General features: G+C 36.4%; 2 protein-coding genes across 10 annotated transcripts; one reads left to right on the forward strand and one right to left on the reverse strand.

Moving 5' to 3' along the window:
* The first annotated feature begins 1825 nt into the window (after positions 1 to 1825).
* LOC144473531 (uncharacterized) lies at positions 1826 to 10239 on the forward strand. Of its 6 annotated transcripts, none has more exons than XM_078187469.1 (7): positions 1826 to 2990; positions 3251 to 3466; positions 4072 to 4399; positions 5719 to 5952; positions 6031 to 6363; positions 6436 to 6666; positions 9644 to 10239. In XM_078187469.1, the coding sequence occupies exons 3-7, from the start codon at positions 4096 to 4098 to the stop codon at positions 9898 to 9900; spliced, it is 1359 nt and encodes a 452-aa protein (XP_078043595.1). In that variant the 5' UTR covers positions 1826 to 2990; positions 3251 to 3466; positions 4072 to 4095; the 3' UTR covers positions 9901 to 10239. The 6 variants fall into 6 exon arrangements, with proteins under 6 accessions (XP_078043595.1, XP_078043596.1, XP_078043599.1 ...); XM_078187470.1 differs by having other exon boundaries at positions 3325 to 3466; XM_078187473.1 differs by having other exon boundaries at positions 1826 to 2121; positions 3325 to 3466.
* Positions 10240 to 10700: 461 nt separating this feature from the next.
* LOC144473527 (dnaJ homolog l(2)tid, mitochondrial) lies at positions 10701 to 14175 on the reverse strand. Of its 4 annotated transcripts, XM_078187462.1 has the most exons (6): positions 13956 to 14155; positions 12938 to 13401; positions 12565 to 12828; positions 12022 to 12466; positions 11496 to 11620; positions 11205 to 11343 (listed from the first exon to the last, which is right to left on the reverse strand). In XM_078187462.1, exons 1-5 carry the CDS (start codon positions 14149 to 14151, stop codon positions 11511 to 11513), a joined length of 1479 nt encoding a protein of 492 aa, XP_078043588.1. In that variant the 5' UTR covers positions 14152 to 14155; the 3' UTR covers positions 11205 to 11343; positions 11496 to 11510. The 4 variants fall into 4 exon arrangements, with proteins under 4 accessions (XP_078043591.1, XP_078043588.1, XP_078043589.1 ...); XM_078187465.1 differs by lacking the exon at positions 11496 to 11620 and having other exon boundaries at positions 10701 to 11343; positions 13956 to 14175; XM_078187463.1 differs by lacking the exon at positions 11205 to 11343 and having other exon boundaries at positions 11494 to 11620.
* Between the last annotated feature and the right edge of the window lie 561 nt (positions 14176 to 14736).

Below are 14736 nucleotides of genomic sequence, written 5' to 3' on the forward strand. Positions count from 1 at the left end.
ATAGGGCGGACTGCTTTTTTAAAAGCGGTGGAAATGTGTCAAGTTGGCGAAACGAGTGGGCGAGGGTTGATCGAGCGATATAAATAGGCTGCGCGAGCAGAATAAAAAGCTCGCGAAATTGTTCGATAGCGCGAAGTAACGGTATTTTAGACATTCATTTGATTATTGAACAGGGCTGTCATCGCTTTCAATCGACGTAATTGTAAGCGGAAGACAACTTTGTATTCGTGTAACTCGTGAATCTTTATTAACGCTTTGAATAATATACGAGGGCACAATAATATGAAGTGTAATCTGTTAGCGAAGAAGATTTCTGTACCGATAAAGTTTTCAGGGACGTTGGGGAAACGCGCGTAACGGTTACCAGCCAACGTACGCAAACTAATCGTGAATTGAATAATGAAACGCTTCGACCGAGGAAATGTAATGCCCAGTAGCATATTCGAACAGAATCGGAGATACACGCGAACGTGTACGTGTACGTGTACGACAGAAAGGGCTATACTAGTTACAAGGAAACACACTCTCTTTATATATACATTCTATTTATTGTATATATGTACATTCGTTTTAAAGAATAATCGGAAGTTCCATTCTCATTCTCCTAGTATCTACATGGAATTAAGTACACGAAATATAAAAATATGTTATCATCTTATTGAGATGTCATTTCGGCGTAGTAAGTACTTTTTTTAACGATGTTGTGACCAGCTTTGCGTCACTGTGCGAACAGGTAACTAATTTGAATAGGAATTATTTTGCATCGCTATCGAAGGCACAAACTCTGCTTGTACTTTGATATTTTGATAAACACTGTACACGTGTACACATTTATAAATACATTCTTTATCATATTTTCTTGCCTAGATCATTTGTCGCTCACATGGCCACCGACGAAAAACATGCTCGCGTTATAATCGCCAGCTCGTTTCGGATTCACGTGACTGGAATTCTAATAGCGATTAAGACTCTAAATTGAATCCTTCGTATTAATTATTTCAATTATTTCAACGCTTTGCCTATCGGAAATCATTCGATGTTCAACTACTACGACCATAATACTTGAGAGACGAAGAAGGATGGTTTGGCCTGATTAATGAATTAAGTGGCCGTTTACTCGTAAAGGGATTTACGACCAAATACATTATAAAGAGGTTTACGACTAAGTAGGCGCGTCATAAAGAGATTTATGACTCGATACATTGTAACGAGCTCCAGTTGCATTAATACTGTTCGAAAATTCTGCTAAATATACCTCCGAATGCATAATTGTACAAATATTTCGTCATTTTGTTCGTTTCCATGACAAAGATTATACTTCGACAGAAAATTGACGATGAACGTTAAACGATAATCTGAAAAGAAATAACCAATTTACTGAAAACTTGTCGAGTCTTTATTGTTACCGACGTATGTATTTGTTAGGAGAGCCTTATCTTTACGAGTGTTTTTAAAGCGTCGTATAAGCAACGGCGCAAGTAACATTTTATGAAATTCTGGTTTGTCGCTTGGAAAGCATTTTGGAAAAGCGGCGGGTGGACCTTCCAATTCGCAATCGCGTCTGATTCGTGTGACACAGGGTCGTCGATACTACTCTAGATGCACACGCGATGGATACAGGTTTGATCGAAGAAGTAGTAGCTGCTTTCAATTTATAATAAACACCAGAAATGCCGTTTAAAGCCTTTATAATCCCAAGGCTGCATTCTAATTTTAGTGTAACGCAACGGTGCGATGGGATGGCCGTTTGCGCCAACGCGGCTCACGCCGCGACTGCAACGCGCCAAATCTATTAAAATTCAATTCTATAGACCCGGTAGTTTCCAAATTGATCGAAGAGGCAAGCACCGGGCTCTGGATATTCTGTTTCACGAGCCGCGGATATACGGTTCGGTTCTCCGTTCCACTTTGTGGCCGACCTGCGAATCGTTCTCGCAGTTGCGCGTAGTGCGAGCGCTGCGAAAAAACTATCGCTGTGTGAAAAAAAGTGTCGCACTGTACAAGAGAACAAATGTTATCTCTCGTTTCGTGCAACAACGGTTGTTGTGTCAAAGTACGATGGACGGTTCAGGGATCGTTCGCAGAGGAAAAGGCGACGGGTAAACGACGCGGCGCCCTCCGGTACACGCATTGTTCGTGACCCTTGACCAAAATCTTATCGGTTTCTCGACTTTTCGTAACTCGAACGTTCCATCGTTGGCGGTCGTGGGCCTCGTAAAATGTTAATACCGTTCGTTTCTTAGAGTTATAGGAAAGACCTGTGAATTTTCATACCGCGAACGTATAACGTTATGTAAACGGATACTAGCAGAAACAGCAAACATCCGAGTTTGTTACCAAGTCTTGTGCGTTACATTCTCAGAAAGTTTCGTAACTGGTGCTACTTCGGCTCACAATTTTATATTTTTCTGCTTTCTGCTGGACAATTTATTTCTTTTGTTTCTCTATTTCGATCATTTGTTAATTACAGTTTACAAATGCTCGCGTTTACAGTATGCTCGCGCGAGACTTGCGATCTTAGTTGATTAGAAATTTATAGACGCGTAGATTTATTATTGAATTTTACGAGTTGTCGCAGTTTATAGGTACCGGGAGCGTTAGAAACTTATAAACGATCGTAACTTAAATTAGACTTGTAATTGGCATATTTCATCCGGATCGACGCTGCTGGAATTCGGGATGTTAAGCGTATTAAACGATTTACGGTTGACCTACATTCGATGTTCTTGAATTTCCCATGATGGGTATCCCTCAAGTGTGATACAGAAGTTAAATTAGTTTTCTGTTCCGTACGAAAGCGCGTGTTTAGCTTGCAATGAGTCACAGTATTCCCGTAATTTCGTACCGATGGTTTCCAACCACCCCGAGGCTCTCATTTGTATGTAAAACGAATTTACAAAAACAAATGTTAGCGAATTGAAATATATAGATAACGCTTTGTAAATTGTTTATGTGCAACTGCTGCGCGAAATATGAATATGTACATAAGGGTAATCTTTTTCTGTTAACTGACCACTTTAGATACATGTATCGACACAATACCAAGATTGACTAATTATGCTACGCGTCATAGTTGGCACTGCTTAAACGATATTTAAAATAGATTGGCAACGTGTTTCTTGTTTGTATTGAGACACACCGCAGGCCTCAATCTTAATTATCCACAGCGAAAGACGTATCGCAAAAGAATTTCTTTTTCTACATTGTTAATCGTCGTTGTCGATCGATATTCATATAATCGTTTTATTAGAGATCAAATGATAAAAAACACGCAGGATCCAAAATTAACTGCAGCACAACTGAATTGAACATTTGCTATTTTAGCAATGAACAGTACGATAAACATGATGTGTAATTGTGAACGCAAATCCCGTGCAATGTTTTTCCACACAACTGACGATGTCTACAATTTACTGTAACAATTCAACAGCTACGTTCGTCAAGGATGAGAAGTGAATAGAGTGAGGTATGTACTTCCGAAATATTTCTTAAGATGTTCAACAGGGCTGAATACATTTGCAAACCATCCCCGATTTCTCATCCATCCATTCTTTCTTCTTGATATATTTTAATATAGTATATTTTTCACAAAAATAACTGGTGTATACCGAGGTCATGATAGATCCCAAATAAAAAGAGCCGAAGGAACGTGTTATCTAATTCTAGATAAACGCTCCATTAATATTTTCCTCTTCGTTGGCATACAAAATACCGAACGCATGGTAAATTCAGCTTTGATTACGAAATCGAATAGAAATACAGTGCTTGCAAAATTTGATTTTTCTGTTATCAAAGTCTAGGAATAACAATAAATGAAGACATGTGAAAGAGGGAAGAAATATTGTCTCGTTCTATCGGGAATATTATTGACGACGAGAAAGCGCTAATCAACGCGATTGTGAGAAAATAGCAGGGTTAAAGGTTGAACAAGTAGAGATGTCTAAATTGGGGAAGAGATAATGGGGGACTGTTGGGCCGATGAACGTGGAAGGTTTCGAAAGTGATCGAAATCCAGGGTGACTCGATGCTCGCTGGAAAAGTTACCACACACGATTATATTGTAATTTGTAGTCGCAGTCAACTTGACCGTCGTCGATGGACGTACCTCTTTTCCCAGCGCCACCAAGCCTCAAGGGTGCACCGTCGCCCCTTAGTGACGTGGTAGATGTTGCCAAGTTTACACGTGTTCCGTTGGCCACGCTCGCGTGTCCTCGCGGGCGACATGTGCCGGAAGGACGTAGGGTTACGAGGGTTCGCAGGATACAACGTTCAGCTCGTAAAAACCTGGTTCACCCCAAGCCGAAGGACCAATTCCGACGCCGCGTCACCGAATTTCGTATCACGATGACGGAACGGCACCGGAACGATAACGACGATGACGATGTTGTTTGCGTGATCGGTATGAGTATCGATTTCTGTTCAATCACCTGCTGAACAACTATGACTCGATCGAATACCTGTTACTTGGCACTAGAAATACCAAAATTAAAGCTTTCGGCGATTTCACTCGTGCAATTTATTCCGATTCTAGAACCATTTGCGAGACAGCAATAGCAAAATAAAAAATCATTTATTTTTATCCATCTGCTAGATCTAGCGTCAAGTATGCAAAGTCTCGTTTACAAAACGTGACCAGGAAGTCAGCTCCAATTGTACAAAAGGAATGCAATTTGCTTTTGTTCCCCCATTTTTTGAGACACTTGTTGCAGCAACGTATCTCTGCGTTGTGGAATAAAATGACCTTTGAATATCTGAGATCTTAAGAGAATTTTAAAAAACGAGGAGAACAAGCTGACAACTTCTTTTTACATTGAGGAAATAAATGATCGTCAGACTGTAGACTAACACGTCAAACATGAAAAATGATGCGTTAGCACGATCCAATTGTTTCTAAATATAGAGTCTGTCTGTGCCTAGCCAATGGACTTACTCCCTAAATATTTGACGAATTTTTATACGATCATGGCTCTGTAGAGCAGATTTTCTTTCAAGGACGAGGAAAGAGGAGACGGATTTTTAAAATTCTTTTGACTTTGTCGTAACGAAGGATGAAGGGACCAAAAATCTATACATTGGCTGTTTACGAATGGTTTCCAACAAGGTGATCATTGACACACTTTGCGGTAAATTCTCGTAATACTTTCGTATCGTTCGCGATCATGACTGAAACGTATGAAATTTTAGAAAGAAAATACTTAGCGTTGCTCGGTGAGGTTCCTTTGAATGTTCTATACTAGTATAAAATAAGTGTGGTAGCAAGTTACAATAAATAGGTAGCACATAGAAAATAGAGAAATTACAACGCGATAGCGAGTGATTGGTAAAATATACGTAGCTTGGATAATCGATACGATCGAGACTATGTTTACCACCTTTGATACATACCTGCGCATGCATAGAGTAATAGCTAGCGCGTGTAGCTGCTCGAAACTTTAGTCGATAATGCAATTGCAATGATTAAAAACAAACAGAATGAAGAAAACAGGAGGCAGTACTAGCAATATTCTAATTGAAAACCTTTCTCGATCCTCTTTTGATTAGATATACATATTTCGGTAGCGAAGAAACAATGCTGAGAACAAGAATACTTTCAATTATCTAATATTGTTACGTATATAGTGTTTATTAACGGGGCAAATAGAATCTTACTAATTAAAAAAGAATGTCAAACTCTCCTCCATAATATAATAGATAAATAATTGAATTCGTTGCTTCTAGATTCGCCGACGACAGTTTCGGAAGAACTCTCGTCGCAGCATAAATCATCGGTAGAATTTAAGAAGTCGGTGTCGTCGATAGCTATTCAAACTATAGTTGGTCTGCCACTACGATTGCGGGTGTTCCCGTCCGTCAAGGACATTGTTGAAGAAGACTCGAGGAATCCAACGAAAAAATCTTTAAAAATATGGAAGCACGTTAGATTTTTAGGAAGATTGTCGCTCTCCTTGTTTGGTAAACATCAGCTTTTTAATCACTTTATCCACCGAATCAGCAACTGTAGTACCACCCATTAAACACAATTGGCCGTAGGGTTGACCTGGCTGCTCACCATTTGGGCTATCGTGGGCGCAGCTGCCTTTTGCGCGATCGAAGGGCCACGCGAGCGTGAACAAGTTATCAAATTGAAAAACATGCAAAGACACATAGCGGTTGGTTTAGCAACGGAGCTGAGACAGCTGCGTACCGAGAACGAAGAGGACCTAGAACCCCTTTGGGCCAGTAAAATTAATCAGTATGTATTGAAACACGAAGAGGTCTTACTGATGGCTGTTAACGCCGGATACGGCGAAAATGGAAACAGCGGCCAACTTTGGACCTTTCCTGGCTGTATACTCTTTTCTATCTCGCTCCTCACTACTTTAGGTGATCGACTTACTTCTATCCCTTCCATCGCGACTAACTCCAACAAATTCATTTAATTTGTTTAATTCGTAGGTTTCGGTGCCCCAGTTCCCCGTACTACATCTGGCCGAACAATAACTGTTATTTTCGCGGCGATCGGAACACCTGCACATTTCCTCCTAGTCATGAATATTGGTCTTATACTAGCATTACGGTTGCAAAGATACGCCATATCCAGAAAAAAGGCAAGCTACGATGAAGAAGAGCTGAAATATTTGTTGCCGGTACCAAGATGGGTTAAGATACTCCCCTTCGTTTGCATAGGTAATTATTTTCTCGCAATTCCTAGTTTATATAGTTAAGACACATTTATTAATTACGAATTTACGAATTTCCAAACACGGTATGCAGAAAGAAGTTCTATCTGTAAAGATATTTGTAACTTTAGCTGGCGGACGAAAATATCTCGTTCGAATGCGACATTTGATAATTCCCGCTACAATGCTATGGTATATCTTACCATTGCATACCATAAGGTCACGTTTCTCGTAAATCTAAATGTAAGTCGCAGCCACGAGTTCGAGAGTTTCAAAAGTTATCAGTCGATTAGAGAACGCTGGCCATCTACGAGCAGGGTTAATCGAAAATTAATTTGAACAATGATATTTCTTCCTCTGTCGATACAGTCATTTAAACGTATATGAAACTAATAACAAACTACATTGTACCTAAATTTTGTAACATATATATATATGTTGATGCTACAAGTTTTCAGAGGTTTTTAACGACGGCAAGAAAATAGCGATGCTTTATTCATAACTAAAACCGCCATAAAAGTTGCAAATATCTCTAGTCGCCTATCTCTTATCAATGCTTTAAGAATCGTCGTCTATCATTTGTACAATCGCTATACAATTCTGTTAAAAACAAGCTAAAAAACGACACTTTTTGTTAACATTTTAGTACAATCTTTTACGTTTAAATTGCCTGACAAGTACGCAGATGTGCAGGCTGTCGTAAAATATGAGAACCTTGATTATGCGGTCGTTACACAACATAGTCGACCTAGAAATGTTGTCTAGAAGGTCGGTGGATTCTTTATCCTCGTGCAGTCCATGATGATTTCGTTTGATACGGTCTTTACTGCTAGACCCGTAAATGACGATCAATATCTCAGTCTAGGAAACATACATGGTTATTGCTTCGAATTGTACAGTTATTTTTGTCGCGGATTATGCATATCCGCAGACAACTCCGATTATAACAAGTTTGACGCTACATACTACTTATATTGCTCCGAACCGGTAGGATCACCTTCAAGAATGGACTTACAGTAGTAGCATCGCGAACATTGAATTACCGTTATCGTAGAGAGTCCAAAGCTCTGAATTATGAAATATAGAGAACAACTTCTACGTTCAATCGACGAGTTGTTCACGGTATAATAATAGAATAAGGAACTATTGTAGTATTAATTCGCTGCTTCGTAAGTCCAGCCCTAGACCATATGGTCCAAGATTCCAATAGCTGAATTTGTTTCCGCTATTTTACTATAGCTAAAAAACACATACGATTCTACGTTTAATCTCTAGGGGTAGGTGGAAAGTAAAAAAAGATTTAATCGAATTATTTGAAAGAAAGAATACAGAGCCATCTTCTCGATTTCTGTACTATTATCTTCTTAATGGTCTCCCGCAGACTATGATCTCTAAACTCTTTCGAAACAATTACCTTACCGCAAGAACTTTGTATACTAGACAAATCTCCATCCACGTTTCGTGTGAAAGGTCAACGCAATCTTTAATGTCATAATCGATATAAAACTAAACACCGATGTAGAAAACAACTTCGATGTAGAAACTCGACACACTCTGCAGTAGTTGGTAAAGAAACATTTCTTCTGTTTTTTCAACCATTTACCATTCTAGGTGGGTTGTATTTATATGTCGCATATGCAACGTCATGATTGATGGTAGAACGACAAAACATTAAACGCGGCATCCTTTAAAAGCCGTAAAAGCTCGGATGGTAACTCGTGTGCCCTGTAGTCATCGACGATCAGGAGAACATCACCGCCCCGTCCAATCATCGACTGATGCTCTCGGACCAATGCTTCAAAATCATTTTCGTACTACAATCCGCTAACATTATTCTATCTATCTGAATATTTTCTAGGACTTGTATGCAACGGATAGTCCATCTCTGCGGTGTTTCAATGTTCTTAAACATGGGTATTTGTAGACAAAGATCTTTCGTTCTAATATTTGTCAAACCGAGAATAAATTTATCAACCATTATATTTTTTGTTTCGTCGTGAATTAACGAATTTCGCTGTGGTTTCTAAAAGGCGACAGGTAGCATTTGCTACAAAACCTCATATACTGTTCTACCGGGATAATTTCATTCGGTATTTAAAATTCTGAGTATGAAATCCTTGTCTTTTGCTTCTCCCCGCCATTCCCGCCGAGACTACCTGGCTTGGTTACCGGGTGGTTGTAACTCATTCGTACTACGCGATGCGTTTCCTAGGCGCATCTCACCTCACGCCTTACGCGGAGAATCAGTTCTGTACGAGTACCAGTTGCGGTCTCGACGAAGAGTGTGGGAGAAGCAACGGGCCGCCTGGCAGGGCACATGCTGGCGAGATTAGAAAAAACAAAGGGTTGAAAATCGATGGGTCACCGTCCCTACTAGGGTGGGGACCACAATAGGAGACCTTGCGGGACGTATATTTGAGTACGAGTGTTTCCATTTGCCAGCATCATAGCGGCGCCCCTCGCAACCGTACTATTCTCTGAACGGTTAATAAATTGAAGTAAAATAATAGAGAAGATTGTCAACTTCTCAAACTCGGATAATGTCGCCCTAGGTCAACTTTTTCTTACACGATGCATTCTCAGAAAACTTCAGTTTTCGGTACAAGTTTAAAGGTGTTGACCACTTCGAACTGTATGCGGAAGCACAGCTGACTGGATACCTTATTCCTAATTCATATGTTTTTAAATCCCCTTGAAGCGCGATGATTCTTACTGTTCTGCAAGCATCTGCAAATTTTAACATTTCCAACAAATTTCTACACATTTATTGGAATAGTAAACTAATTAGATAATCTTTACACCGTCGTCGATGTACTCGCCTTTATCAATGTGTATATAGCTTACATTATTAACACCACATTGATTCATGTGATATATATGTATGTGTAACGATACGTAGTAGAAATATACATATATAAAATCCTTATACAGAGTGGCTCGCAAAATAATCACGCATTTAAATTAGCTTCGTATTTACTTTCCAGCCACTTATTACCTGATGGGAATTCTATGCTTTGGAGTGGCGCGATCTAGACCATTTGCAGCAAGTATTCTCTTCCCTCTAGATTTCACTGCCGCTGGAGGTTTGTCAACAATACTTGGTTACGTGCGAATATTGTACGGACTTTATCTAGAAGGTGCAGTTACTATTATTGCTGTTGCACTTGCGGTGTTGCGTGTATCAGCTACACAAAACTTGACTCATATTGGTTTGAAGTATGGTCTACTGATTGAAGCTTAAATAGATTCTTATCATAATTTCCTTAAAAATAAACAAAGGAATTTAACTTCAATCAATTGCTGTATATTTTTATAGAATGGATTCATATCTTTGAACGAATGTTTTATAATTTTTAATACTTGTCAATATACCATACAGATTTGAAAAATTCAAAAGAATAAATATAATCCGAAGAGAAATCTCGAACAAATTATCTTTTAAATTTAGTATTTCAATCACTATAAAAAGACAACAATATTTTTCATTAATTTAATTGTTTTTGTATACAAATTTTATTGTATATCTTATATTTAAATAAGAAATTAATTAAAATAACGAAAGACTTATTGATAGCAAATTTAAAGTTTTCTTTCAAGTTGTTACTATTGTTTAGTTTAAGTCGTATCTAGTTAAAAATATTCACATTTGTAAAATATATCATTTGTTATAGAAAAATAAAATAAAATCAGTGCAAAAAAATCTATTGTTACAGTTCATAAATAAGCCTCGATAACAATTTGATTATAATAAGATAATATAATATAGTAAATTATACTGCATCCTTAATTATTATGTCATACCATTTTTTTAAACCACAAATGTACCGTTTTTCATTGCTGAAATTTGTAGTTCTCCGCGAAAACTAAGTAGAACAGAATATATGGTAACATATTGTAGACCAGCATAGAAAGTATGCTAATAACTACAACATTTAAGATATTTTTATTATAATTACATTTTTATATTAAAATAAAACAAAAATCTTCGGAAATATAACTTTAGTAATAATTTCCTAGATATGTACACATAAAAAATTTCAGTTCATTAATAAAGTACTTGTATTTTATCGAGTTATGTATTATGTATTTACAAATAACAACATATGTATATGTATATGTTACCGAGAATTATTATATATATATATTTGTTTTGACTCAACTACGTAGTAAAGTATGTAATAGTTCAACATAATTTGTAAGAAAGTAATTTCCGTGACTTACGTGAATAGCATATATGTTTTCATGGCGATATTATTTGTTTTCCTATCGATACATTTATTTGGTAAGTTGTATCACATTTACATGTAAATCAACTATATAATAGCACTACCAGTGAACTGCATTCCCTAATACCATCAAATTGGAGTCAGTTTCTTTAAATTCATTGATAATCTTAGCACAATTATGTTTATGAACTTCTGACTTTATTTATTTTACGACTTAAGTAAGCGAATGTTTGTCTAACAATTGAGAAATCTAATTGATTAAGACACTTTTTGCCTTCGTTTTTCATTGACATCTTCTTTCGAAGCTCTTCCTTTTTCTGTAACATCATTTAGAGGCTTATCTCCTGGACCTTCAGGTTCACAGGACACGGATTCTTTGTCAGAATTATTTTCATGATCTAATGCCATACGTATAGATTCAACTAAATTCAGTGGGCCATTATAACTTTGTTTTGTACCTATAATTTAAAAAAAATTATTTTATTCGAAGAACAGACACGAAGATGAATGTAATAATTTTTCTAAAAACGATACAGATAACTATAAAAGATAAAAGAAAAAAACCTATGAAACATCTTTAAAAATCCTATCATATCATCGCACTACTCACCATTTCATATTCTAATTAGCCAAATATAGCCCTTTTAATTTTATTAAATAGACCATTACTTTCACTAGACGGTTCGTTGTCTGTATTCTGTCTCGCTTGAGTTTTTACCTTCGGGCCTGCCCCGCCTAAAAGAACATATAGTTCATTGTGAAAAATATTTATTGCAAAATATATAATAATAATCAAGCTAGACAGTGAAACAACTTGTTAATATTACTTATTCTTCAAGCACAAGTTATTTATTTCTATTAAACGTCAATGAAACGCATATATGAATCTTAATATCTTTATTTAATTAGCAGAGGCAGGTACAAGTAGAGAAACTCAAGCGACACACGAGTCTAATTTTATATAATTCTACCACATATGAAGATTATGTACAAAATATTATTTACGATATTGGAAAGACATAAAGATGTTTCAATCAAGGAAAGGTTCTATGAACATTAACACAACATCTTTTCTATGTGCCAAATTAACTTCAATTATGTGATTTTTAAAATGATGAAAATTTATTGCTTCTTACCATCCGTTTTGTATGTAACGCCGTATATACTGCCAGGAGTATCATCTTCAATTTCTGCATATGCTTGGAGTAATGCTAATTGTTTAGCATTTAGTTTTGAAGGTACTGCTACTTTAATTTGTACATAATGATCACCATAGCCTGTACCATTCACTCTCTTCAAGCCTTTGCCAGTCAATCTAATTTTTGTATGAGATGAAGTACCAGGTTGAATTTGTACAGTGTGATCTTCATAAACTCCTTCTATTTTTATCGTACCACCAAGTACTGCTTGTGATAATGAGACCTGAGCATCTGTATGTAGGTCTGCACCATCTCTTCGAAAGTATTTTGATTTTTCCACACGGAATGTTACAAATACTTCTTTGTTGCCTACAGACATCCGAATTGTTTGACCATCTTCAATACCAGCAGGAACTGGAACTGTTACTTTCCTACGTTGCACCTGTTTGAAATAATGTATGTGCATGAAATCGTTATTGTAGGTATGACAAAATCCACTTAGTGATTATCTTAGATTAAATAAACAGGAAATGTTCATACCGACTGGCCTTTCCCCTCACATTCATTGCATGGATACCTAATATACATTCTAGAACCATGACAATAACGGCAAGTAGATCGCATTACAAAAGGACCAGTGGTAATTGTTTCCATCCCAGTGCCATTACAATGTTGGCACTTCACTGCTTTTGTTCCTGGTTCACATCGGGAACCTGAACATTTTGGACACGTATCTACTACATTCAATTGAATATCTTTATTCACGCCTCTGGCTGCTTGAGAAAATGTTAAATTCATAATAACCTAAACAAAAAGTTACAAGAATATTAATTCTCAATGTATACATTTGTATAGCTATTAACTTGTATTCAATATTTCTTTTTTAAGTTAGTGTTTGTACAAGCATATGTACCTCTTGAGCTGCACCAAAGCCATACTTTGATTCAGCATAGTCTTCAAAGTCACTAAAGGCACCACCTTGAAAACCAGCATCTCCAAATATTTTTCGAAACAACTCTTCTGGATTAATAGTTGACCTAAAATGCCAATTTTGGCCAAAATTCTGAGCATGCTCAGCATCCCCATGTCCCATTCCCATTTGTTCTGATGTAGCACCCCACGTATCATATTCCTTCCTTTTAGTGTCATCGCTTAATACTTCATATGCCTCAGAAACTTCTTGAAACTTTTTGCTAGCATTTGGATCGCCTTTGTTTGTGTCAGGATGATATTTTTTAGCCAACTGATAGTAAGCTTTTTTAATGTCTTTTAATGCTGCATTCTTAGACACTCCCAATATCTCATAATAATTACGTTTTAAAAGTCGACTTGTGGTATGTACACTTCTTTGGGGCTGAATGAAGGTTTGTATCTCATCTGGAAATACATTTAAAATATTTGTTCAATACTTATTAAACTTTATATACCTATATATTAAAATTAAAATATGATAACAACAAATTATTCCGTACAGATATATTATGCCATGAAATGATAAACTACCTAATATAAGTCAAGGTTGAATGACGAATAGAATGTAAAAAACTAATACTTATTTTATATTTACTTGTTTACAAATTCTGAACAACTAATTTTATTAATGATGAATTACCATTTCAACAATAAGTGTTAATTCTATTAATGCGTATTAAATAAACTTAAGGATATTGATTTCTCTTCAAATAATTGTAAACAAATATGATTTTAAAACGAGAAAGCATGTAGAAAATAAGGTTAGGTCTTGCTTCAAACGATTCTTTGTTAAAGGAATAAACAGTAAGACATTCGTGAAAACATGCATAACTGTAAGTAAGAGATTGTTCTGCGATGTCGTAACTAATTTAATACATTGACAAATTAAAAATAAAAACTAGATTATCTTAAAAATGCGTGATGTAATATACGCTCTTCGTGGTAAAGGTATACATTACTTTTTCCTGATTTCTTCGCGTTCCAATTACCGACACTCAATGTAATTGTTGCAATGTTTCGGTGGCATGTGCTACATCTTTGTACGCTGCCACATGACAATTTATTTACTGTACTACTATTGATTAAACTAATAGTTTTTGGTCGAAAAACGATTGCAAGTCCTTTGCCGGTCGCCATGTTGAGTAAAAGATGCATGGCCGTATTGTCACGTGACAAATCAACGGTGCTTTCTAGAAACTACATATGTGTGTGTATGCATTGTGGAAGGTATAATAAAATTGTATTTTAAACAAATTAGTTCATAGATGCAAAGGCGTGTATTATATATTATAGGTCAAGCTACTGATCAAAAATTCAAGAAAAAACTTTCGGCATAAAGTAGGTCATTCTTTACATACTAAGAAATATAGATGACAACCGTAGGATTGTTTAAAATCTTTATCGGATCGATAGATTTCAATATGTAGTTTAAAAATAAGCTTATTATATTATTTTCAGCAAATGTATATACACATTAATACATGCGACAAAGTATAGAAGTAAAGTTGCTCTTTTTCCTTATTACACACGTACGGAGTGTCTATAAATATCGACCTAGCATTGTAAACCTATTATTGTATTTTAATGATCTCTGTATAGTTTTGAAATTGTTTTGTAGTTTTATAAACTTGTATTGCAGCATTTGCATTCGATTCATTCAAACTATTCGTTTATCTGCTCAATTTAAATTAGAACGTGTCGCAACACAATGACAGACCCACACGTGACTGTTCTCTGATT

This window comes from Augochlora pura, chromosome 7 (genome assembly GCF_028453695.1).
Source record: "Augochlora pura isolate Apur16 chromosome 7, APUR_v2.2.1, whole genome shotgun sequence".
Classification (NCBI taxonomy): Eukaryota; Metazoa; Arthropoda; class Insecta; order Hymenoptera; family Halictidae; genus Augochlora; species Augochlora pura.

Excerpts from the sequence above, each read along its gene's own strand:
- LOC144473531 (XM_078187469.1), top strand. The coding sequence starts at position 4,096 with ATGGACGTACCTCTTTTCCCAGCGCCACCAAGCCTCAAGGGTGCACCG. Across the intron at positions 4,400-5,718 it reads CGATGTTGTTTGCGTGATCG|ATTCGCCGACGACAGTTTCG; the intron begins GTATGAGTATCG and ends CGTTGCTTCTAG. Across the intron at positions 5,953-6,030 it reads ATTGTCGCTCTCCTTGTTTG|GGTTGACCTGGCTGCTCACC; the intron begins GTAAACATCAGC and ends AATTGGCCGTAG.
- LOC144473527 (XM_078187465.1), bottom strand. The coding sequence starts at position 14,151 with ATGCATCTTTTACTCAACATGGCGACCGGCAAAGGACTTGCAATCGTT. Across the intron at positions 12,467-12,564 it reads GTGAGGGGAAAGGCCAGTCG|GTGCAACGTAGGAAAGTAAC; the intron begins GTATGAACATTT and ends TATTTCAAACAG. Across the intron at positions 11,344-12,021 it reads CGTTACATACAAAACGGATG|GTACAAAACAAAGTTATAAT; the intron begins GTAAGAAGCAAT and ends TTTAAATTATAG.